This window comes from Mustela lutreola, chromosome 7 (genome assembly GCF_030435805.1).
Source record: "Mustela lutreola isolate mMusLut2 chromosome 7, mMusLut2.pri, whole genome shotgun sequence".
In the NCBI taxonomy this organism is placed as follows: Eukaryota; Metazoa; Chordata; class Mammalia; order Carnivora; family Mustelidae; genus Mustela; species Mustela lutreola.
The window spans coordinates 51,879,120-51,887,824 of record NC_081296.1 but is presented as its reverse complement, the minus strand read 5'-3'; the positions used below and the strand labels follow the sequence as shown (position 1 = coordinate 51,887,824).

Here is an 8,705-nt window from a genome sequence, read left to right as displayed (position 1 = left end):
AGGCTTCCGGGGGCCAAGGGGCGGGGCCCGGGGAAGGGAATAGCGGGGCTGGGAGGCCCGGGGCCCGGGCGGGAAACGGGGGGGGCGGGGCTGGTGCTGGGGGGCGGAGCCTGGGCGGGGCCGGGCGTTGGTTTGGGGACCGGACGGAGGAGCCGGAACGCAGGAAGGGGGAGGGACAGGGCGGAGAGAGGTTTCCCCGACCCGCCGAGGAAGAGGGACTGGGAGGGGACAGAGGATGCGGGGGACAGGGAGGAGGGAGGGGGAGGGGGCTTCCGGCCAGAGGCTGACGGGAGGGACGCGGGCGGGGCCCGAGGGCGGGACTGGGGTGGGGCAGGACCAGCGAGCGCCGGAGGCGCTGGCGGGTTGCGCCTTTGAGGTTTCCAGACCTGAGAGGGGTGGGGTTGTGGGACTGGCCCATGAGGCCCTGGGCGGCCCAGAGATGGGGGGCACCAAGAGGCTCCTCCTTTTTCTCCTCGACGATGGGGCAGTGGCGACGACTTGGTCCTCTTCTCCCAGGAACCTCTTCGCAGGGCCGGGCCTGGACCTCGCGTCCGGTCCGGATAATCGGGTAACGGGAAGACTTGGGGCTGGGAATCTGGATTTAAGGGGTTTCTTGTGGGGGAGGGGGCGCTACCTCTGGTTCTCAGGGGTCCCCAAATGCAGTGTTCTTCTGCCCTCGTTGGACGTTGCACAGAGCTGTTCTCCCTGGTTCCTATATCTGAGGGTCATCCTGCAACTCCCACCTCCATCCAGTGGTGATCTTCCAGGCTCCACAGCCTTGCTGGGAGTGGAATGTTTACACCGTGCGCCCTCATTTGACATTTGGAGAAACAGAGGTCCAAAGAGAGAAAGTGACTGGCTACATCCCAGCCTCCAGCACCATCCCTCCCCCTTCCCTCTCAGCTCTCCTAGCCAACTTTGCCTAAGCTTGTTTCAGCTGGAAGAATTAAGTATATGTGGGATCAACAGTGACCTCCTTTGGCTCTGGCTGCTATAGCAGCAGCTGCACCAGTTGACCAAGTTCCCCTTTCACAGCCTTCTGCTGGCCCTCATGCCCCTAAGCCACTTAGAGCCCTGCATGGAAAAGGTAGCCTGGGGTCCAAGGGGGAGGAAGATGGGGACCTACTTTGTCTTTATGACTGGGCCTGGGTTCCTTCATTTTACAGGATCTGAGAAAGTCAGTGTATGTGGCAACCTCTTGCAACCAGTCCATGGTTTTATTCCCTCAGTTCGGTTTATATTGGTTTACTCCCTTTCCAAGCTGGGCATCTCATGCCTGAGGACTCAGAAGATCCTGTACCTGGAGACTCAGAAAAACACCTGCGGGAGACCAGAGACCCTGGGGAATTCACGTTAGTTGCACAGAAGCAGCTCATGGTTGGGGTGGGGTAAGGTCAGTTTTCACATCCAGCGAGCTCAGTAATTTTTGGGAGTGAGCCACTGACAACCACTTTGGCATCAGTTTCCCCATCCCAGCCCATGCTGGCCCTCTAGTTGTTGCCTCCACACCACATGCATTCATTCAACACAAATATTTTATTCACCTTGTCAGTCCTTACTCTAATGGCTGTAAAATAATGGCCCAGTCCTCTATCAAGAAAGACATGTAAACAGATGAGAAGAGTATGTTAAATGTATATAAGGGTAAGTGTATATTAGGAAGAGCACCAAAACTGGGACAAAGGGGCAAGATGAGCATTTTAGGCAGAGGGGAGAGTAGAGCCATGACAAAGAGAAATGAAGCAGTAGTGTGTGTGTGTGTGTGTGTGTGTGTGTAGGGCAGCCAAGCTGGAGAAGCAGACAGAGCTCAGTGTAGAAAGGACCTTGAGGGCTGTGTTGAGAAGACTGTATTATAACCTCAGGGCAAGGGGAAGTCATTGAAAGTTTCTGGCTGTGGAAGTGATTGAGTCTCTTTTGCATGTACACCGTATTATCAACAAAACAAATTTAGGGCCTTTGAAGTGGGGTGCTTTCCAATACTTCATCCTGGCATTTATTCACTCAAAAGAATTTAGGGAGCCTCTGTCATCTGCTCACTATACTAAACTCCTCACATGTATCTCCTTTAATCTTCACAAAAGTGGATAATGACCTACGAGATGGATACAATTGTTATCTTCATTTCAATGAAGCTTAGACGTATTTCAGGTCCCTTGACTGGTGAGTAGTAGTTGCAAGGATTCGAACCTCGCCTGACTCCAGAGTCCTTGCTCTCGACTGCATGTTTCGGCAGCACTGTATGACCAGGCCACACAGGATCCGGGCCCTGCCTTGGAGGGCTGCAGAGCCAATAGGAAGGCAGACAACTCCGTAGAAGGGCTCTGAAGAAAAAGTACACAGTGTGTGGTGAGAGCTGCTTCCCAGAGGAAGGGCTGGAAAGACTGAGAGTAGGCTCCTTGCTCAATGGGGAGTCTGCTTCTCCCTTTCCCTCTGCTTATTCTCTCTGTGTCAAATGTATCTTAAAAAAAAAAAAATATATATATATATATATATATATATATATATATATATATATGAATGATGTGGGTTTTTAACTTGAGCTAAAAATGGTGGTGCATTTACTGAGATAAAGACAGGAGAAACACGGGTTTATGCGGTGTTGGAGAGGGAGATTAAAACCTGTTCTGGAGGGGCGCCTGGGTGGCTCAGTGGGTTAAGCCGCTGCCTTCGGCTCGGGTCATGATCTCAGGGTCCTGGGATCGAGTCCCGCATCGGGCTCTCTGCTCAGCAGGGAGCCTGCTTCCTCCTCTCTCTCTGCCTGCCTCTCTACCTACTTGTGATCTCTCTCTGTCAAATAAATAAAATCTTTAAAAAAATAAATAAATAAAACCTGTTCTGGAGAAAGTGAGTTTGACATGCCTGCCAGGCATCTGTGTAGTGATACCAGGAGGACAAATGGAGACAGAGCTGGAGTTCAGGGGAGACAGGGGCTAGGGATACAATATTGGGAATCAGCATGCAGCTGATAATCAAGCCACGGGATTGGGAAAGATAGAAGGGGAAAAAAGTCCTTCCACATTGAGAGGTCTTGGTAGGGAAAAGGGGCTAATAAAGGAGACCTATATGGTGCAGCCAGTAAATACAAAGAAACAAAGGAAGTGTGCTGTGGAAAAGAACAAAGGATTTCAAGGAGGGAGGGTCACCTGTACCAGGGATTTAATGAGTGTTAGCTAACTGGTGATGAAGGAATGCCAGGTGAGGTAGTGCTCTGGAAGCTGGAAGACCCTTTCAGCATCTCTACCAAACTGTCCCTATAAGCTTAGGGTTGTAAAGTCTCTTTTATTTTTTTCTTAAAGATTCTATTTATTTATTAGAGAGAAAGTGAGCGCAAGAGAGGGAGAGAGGAAGGAGCAGAGGGAGAGGGAAAAACAGATTCCCCACTAAGCAGGAAGCCTGATTCCGCTGCTCCATACTGAGACTCCAGGATCTTGACCTGAGCAAAAGGTAGACGCTTAACCGCTTAAGCTTAACCGACTGAGCTAGTCAGGAGCCTCTGTAAAGGCTCTTTTAAGTATCAAATGAGATTACGGAAGAAAAGGCATTCTGTAAACCGCCCAGTCCCGTCCGATTAATGTCGCTATTGGTTTTTAGTAATGAGGCGATTAAAATTGAGACCACAGGTAAAAGAGAGCGCATGACTTCTGGAAAGAGTTCTCAAGGAGAAAACTTGATAATGACGAAAACTCGTTCCTCCTAAGAGCTTGCGTTAAAACCAGGCTTGGGGTTAGGTGAGAGATCCAGGAGCTGTGGGGAGCTTCTTTTTTAACTGACACTGGCACCCACCCCGGCAGCACTGAGGAGAACAGTGAGGATCGCAACGACTGCCCAAAGCCTGGAAGGAGGAAGTCTGGCCCGGGACGTGAAATCCTCTGGTTCCGCCTCCTTCCTCCACGGACCAATCAGGACCCAACTGATGGGGCCGCGGCGCTGGGACGGGGAAGAGGGCGGAGCCTGAGGACAGTTAATCAACCGCTAAGCGGTACCCAGTTACTCATTCGATTCCTTTCCCTACAAGGACTCATTGTTGTTGCTCCTACAAACCACCACTTTGGAAAAATCCGTAGCAATCTCATATAAAACTAAATGTACACCTAGTCAATGACCCGGCAATTTTTTTCTTAAAGATTTGTTTATTTTAGAGCATGCAGGGGTGAGGGTCGGAGGGAAAGGAAGAGAGAAAATTAAGCAGAATCATGCTGAGCATGGAGCCAGACCTGGGGCTCGATCCCACTACCCGGACATCGCGACCTGGGTGGGAACCAAAAGCCAGAGGCTTAATGGACTGTGCCACCCCTGATGACCCAGTAATTTCTCACTGAAATATTTATTTCTTAAAAAGTAAAGCATAGGGCGCCTGGGTGGCTCAGTGGGTTAAAGCCTCTGCCTTCGGCTCAGGTCATGATCCCAGGGTCCTGGGATGGAGCCCCACATCGGGCTTTCTGCTCAGCGGGGAGCCTGCTTCCTCCTCTCTCTCTCTGCCTGCCTCTCTGCCTACTTGTGATCTCTGTCAAATAAATAATTTTTTTTTTAAAAAGTAAAGCATAAATCTATAGAAAGCCCAGATATCGATCAACAGGAAAATGGAAAAACTAGTATATTCATACAGTGGAATATTACTCAGCAACAAAAAGGAACCAGCTACTAATAAAGCAACATGGATGAATTTAATTTAAGGAAATCATTATGCTCAGTGAAAGAAACTTGTACACACAAGAATACATAACATATAATTCCATTTATAAGAAATTTTAAAACAATCTGTGGTGAAAAAAAAATTCAGAGAAGAGTTGCCTAAGGAATGAGGATGGGGGGGAAGGATTGAGGATGGGGATTGACTAGGAAGGAAGTAACATATGAGGGAACTTTCTAGGCGATGATAATGTTCTTAGAACTTTGTGCAATAAAGGAAATGTCCTAAATCTATGTTGTCTAATGCAGTAGCTACTAGCCACATGTGGCTGTTGAGCATTTGAAGTGTGGCCAGTGGGATTCAAAAACTGAATTTTAAATTTTATTTAATTAATTTGAATTTAAAATTAGCCACATGTGACGAGTGGCTACCATACTGGACAGCAGAGTTTATATCCTGATAAGGGTTGGGCTGCACAGATATTTGTATTTGTCAAAACTCTTCTCATGATAAGCCTAAGAGCTGTGCATTTTACCATATGTAAAGTTTACATTAAAAAGATAAGCATACGGGTGCCTGGGTGGCTCAGCTGTTAAGCATCTGCATTCAGCTCAGGTCATGATCCCAGGGCCCTGGGATCGAACCCCACATCGGGCTCCCTGATCCACGGGAAGCCTGCTAATGCCTCTCCCACTCTCCCTGCTTGTGTTCCTGCTCTCACTGTCTCTATCTCTCAAATAGTAAATAAAGTCTTAAAAAAAAAAAAAAGATAAGCATAAAAAAGAAAGATAAGCGTAGGGGAGACTTGGCTGTCAATTAGCATCTGACTTAGACTTGGGTCATGATCTCAGGGTCCTAGGATGGAGGCCCACATAGGGCTCCCCACTCACCAGGGAGTCTGTTTGTCCCTCTCCTTCTGGCCCTCCCCCCACTTATGCCCTCTTTCTCTCAAATAAAAAAAATATTTTTTTAAAGATTTTATTTATTTATTTAACAGAGAGAGGGACAGCGAAAGAGGGAACACAAGCAGAGGGAGTGGAAGAGGGAGAAGCAGGCTCCCCACAGAGCAGGGGGACTCTATCCCAGGACCCTGGGATCATGACCTGAGCCAAAGGCAGACACTTAACTGAGCCACCAAGGTGCCCTAAAATGTTTTTTAAATAGGAAGGTAGGTAGGTAGATAGATAGATAAGCATAGGGGTACCTGTCTGGCTCAATCAGTAGAGCATGCAACTCTTGATCTCAGGGTTGTGAGTTCAGGCCCCACGTTGGCCATGGAGCCTACTTAAGGAAGAAAACAAGCATAAACTAGTTAATGCTATGCATGTTGAAGTGTTTAGATGTGAAACGTTCTGTTTTCTGCAACTTTAAAATACATAACAGATGAATTCATGGATGTTGAGATGGACAGACGACTAGGCATGTGATAAATACAACAAAATATTATAGACTTTTGATGGTGGGTATATGAGTGTTAAAGTTCTTTCAACCTTTCTGTATATGTTGGAACATTTTCAGAATAAAATGTTGGGGGGTGCCTGGGTGGCTCAGTGGGTTAAAGTCTCTGCCTTCGGCTCAGGTCATGATCCCAGGGTGCTGGGATCGAGTCCCGCATCGGGCTCTCTGCTCAGCAGGGAGCCTGTTCCCTCTCTCTCTCTCTCTCTGCCTGCCTCTCTGCCTACTTGTGATCTCTGTCAAATAAATCTTTAAAAAAAAAGAATAAAATGTTGGGGTCACCAAGGGCTGAGAGGAGAAAGGAGTAGGGGGTTATTATCTAATGAGTAAAACTTTCTGTTTGGGATGATGAAAATTTTCTGGAAATAGTGATGATGTTTATGCAACAATCAGGTACATCAAGTACTTCATGGGAATGAGTTGTACACTTAAAAATAGTTAGATGGTAAATTTTATGTATATTGTATTTTTTTTTTTAAAGTTCAAAGCTCAAAAGAAAAAAGTATTGGGGAAAAATCAATGTGGAAGTGTCTGTGCCTTCTCTAGAGGTAGTCTGGGGTACTTCACAGAGGGAAAGGGAAAGGGAGTAGGTTGGTTGTGAGTGTGCCAAGCCCATTATAAGAAAAGGGTAATGGGGGGCGCCTGGGTGGCTCAGTGGGTTAAGTTGCTGCCTTCGGCTCAGGTCATGATCTCAGGGTCCTGGGATCGAGTCCCGCATCGGGCTCTCTGCTCAGCAGGGAGCCTGTTCCCACTCTCTCTCTCTCTCTGCCTGCCTCTCCATCTACTTGTGATTTCTCTCTGTCAAATAAATTAAATCTTTTAAAAAAAATTATCTTAAAAAAAAAAAAAAGGTAATGGGAAGAGAGAACAGAGGCTGTGGAAACAGAACGGGGTTTATAATCCCATTTTTCTCACTTTCTGGCTGTGTGACTGTACTTGTTCTTAGTGCTATTGCTCTAACAAATTATCACAAATTTAGTGGCTTAAAACAACACAAATTTATTATCTTGAGTTCAGGAGGTCTGATATGTGTCTCACTGGGCCAAAATAAAGATCTGTGTTCCTTCTATAGACTCTTAATAGGCAGGAACAATATTTCTCCTGGTTTTTTCCTAACAGTTTTATTGAGATATAAATACATACCATACAGTTTACCCATTTAAAGCAAACAATTCAGTGGTTTTAGTATAGTCACAGAGCTACACAATCATCACATTTTCATCTCTCACCATTTTTATATATGAGGAAACAGAGGTTTGAGACATTAAGGAAACTCCCTTAGAGAAACCTCTAACTGGCAGGGCTGGGGCGCGGCAGGGGCTTTCAGGAGCTGAGATTCCAGTGCACGCCTAGATTCCCTTCATGAAGTTCGACTAGTCCCCTGGGAGCAGTGTGGTGCAGTAAACAGCAGATGTTCACACCAGGTGAGACTCGGGTTCAAGGCTTTGTTTTGCTATCTGCAAGCTATGTGGCCTTTGGTAAAATCTGTTGGAGCCTCATTTGAAAAATGAGGGCAATAAATCTGGAGGCTGACTCACCTGAAAGATCCCTTCCAGCTAATAAATGCCAAGCCTCAATAAGGGGGAAGAAAAGATAATTAAAAATAAATTATCCAAGGGTGCCTGGGTGGCTCAGTGGGTTAAGTGGGTTAACCCACTTAAGTGGCTCAGTGGGTTAAGCCTTCAGCTCGGGTCATGGTCCCAGGGTCTTGGGATCGAGCCCCGCGTCGGGCTCTCTGCTCAGTGGGGAGCCTGCTTCCCCTCTCTCTCTGCCTGCCTCTCTGCCTACTTGTGATCTCTTTCTGTCAAATAAATAAATAAAATCTTTTAAAAAAAATAAATAAATTATCCAGCATCCAGTGCAACAAAAGGGATACGAATTCCCTGAAGACAGCGGCTCACGTACTTCTTTGTACTTCCTGAGCACCTGGCGCAGGTTTTGGAATTCCTCCCCAAAGGGCCTCAGCCCGGTGAGAGACAAATGAGTAAACTGACCCTTACAGAGGCACAGAAAGGTGGAAAGAGCAGTGGGGGCGATGAGGGTTGTGGGGGTGGTTACCTCGGGGTAGTCGGCGCAGGAGTGGGCAACTGCCAAGTGAAGGTAAACACGGGTGGGTGGGATCAGGGGCAGCTCTTTCCAAAGGCCAAGTTCAGCCGCAGTGTGAGGGCTGGACCGAGAAAAAGCGTGTTGGAGGTATTGTTCTAAAAACAAATCTTCAAGCGGCATTGGGTGACACAACATCACGCGTGGCCGAGCTCCGCCCCTTCCCACCTCTCCCGCTGGTGCACGAGATTTGGTGTACTCGCCCACCACAATAAGCCTCCTCTCGCCGCCTTGCAATTGGTACAGCCCAAGCTCTGGGAAAAGACGCCCGTTGTCACGCCCCTGCCTCTGATTGGCTGGAGAATTTAAAGATCCGGCCGGTAATAGGGTGATTTTCGACTTCTAGTATTTGAAAGTTCTTACTGCCCGAGGTTCACTAGGGGCCGGCTCTGGTTAGCGTGTTCGTCCGAGTACCGGTACAAGTGAGTGTCCACGCGAGCCCAGAGGTGGGAGACAGAGAGCCTGCTTTTTCAAAGGGTCTCTGCCGGGAGGGTGCAGACGAGTGGGTCAGACGGTG

The 8,705-nt window shown here is 47.8% G+C and overlaps 1 protein-coding gene across 5 annotated transcripts in view; it reads left to right on the top strand.

Moving 5' to 3' along the window:
• Nucleotides 1–8,705, top strand: part of PIF1 (PIF1 5'-to-3' DNA helicase) — a 72,054-nt gene that overhangs the window by 54,356 nt on the left and 8,993 nt on the right. The window contains exon 1 of one of the 5 annotated variants that reach the window (XM_059180787.1): nt 307–568. The exons of 1 other annotated variant lie outside the window; for it this stretch is intronic. In XM_059180787.1, coding sequence (XP_059036770.1) covers nt 417–568 — 152 coding nt within the window. In that variant the 5' untranslated portion in view covers nt 307–416. Of the gene's footprint in view, nt 1–306; nt 569–4,513; nt 7,510–7,837; nt 8,635–8,705 lie in introns of those variants that run through there. 3 more of the 5 variants (XM_059180791.1, XM_059180789.1, XM_059180790.1) reach the window with 3 other exon arrangements.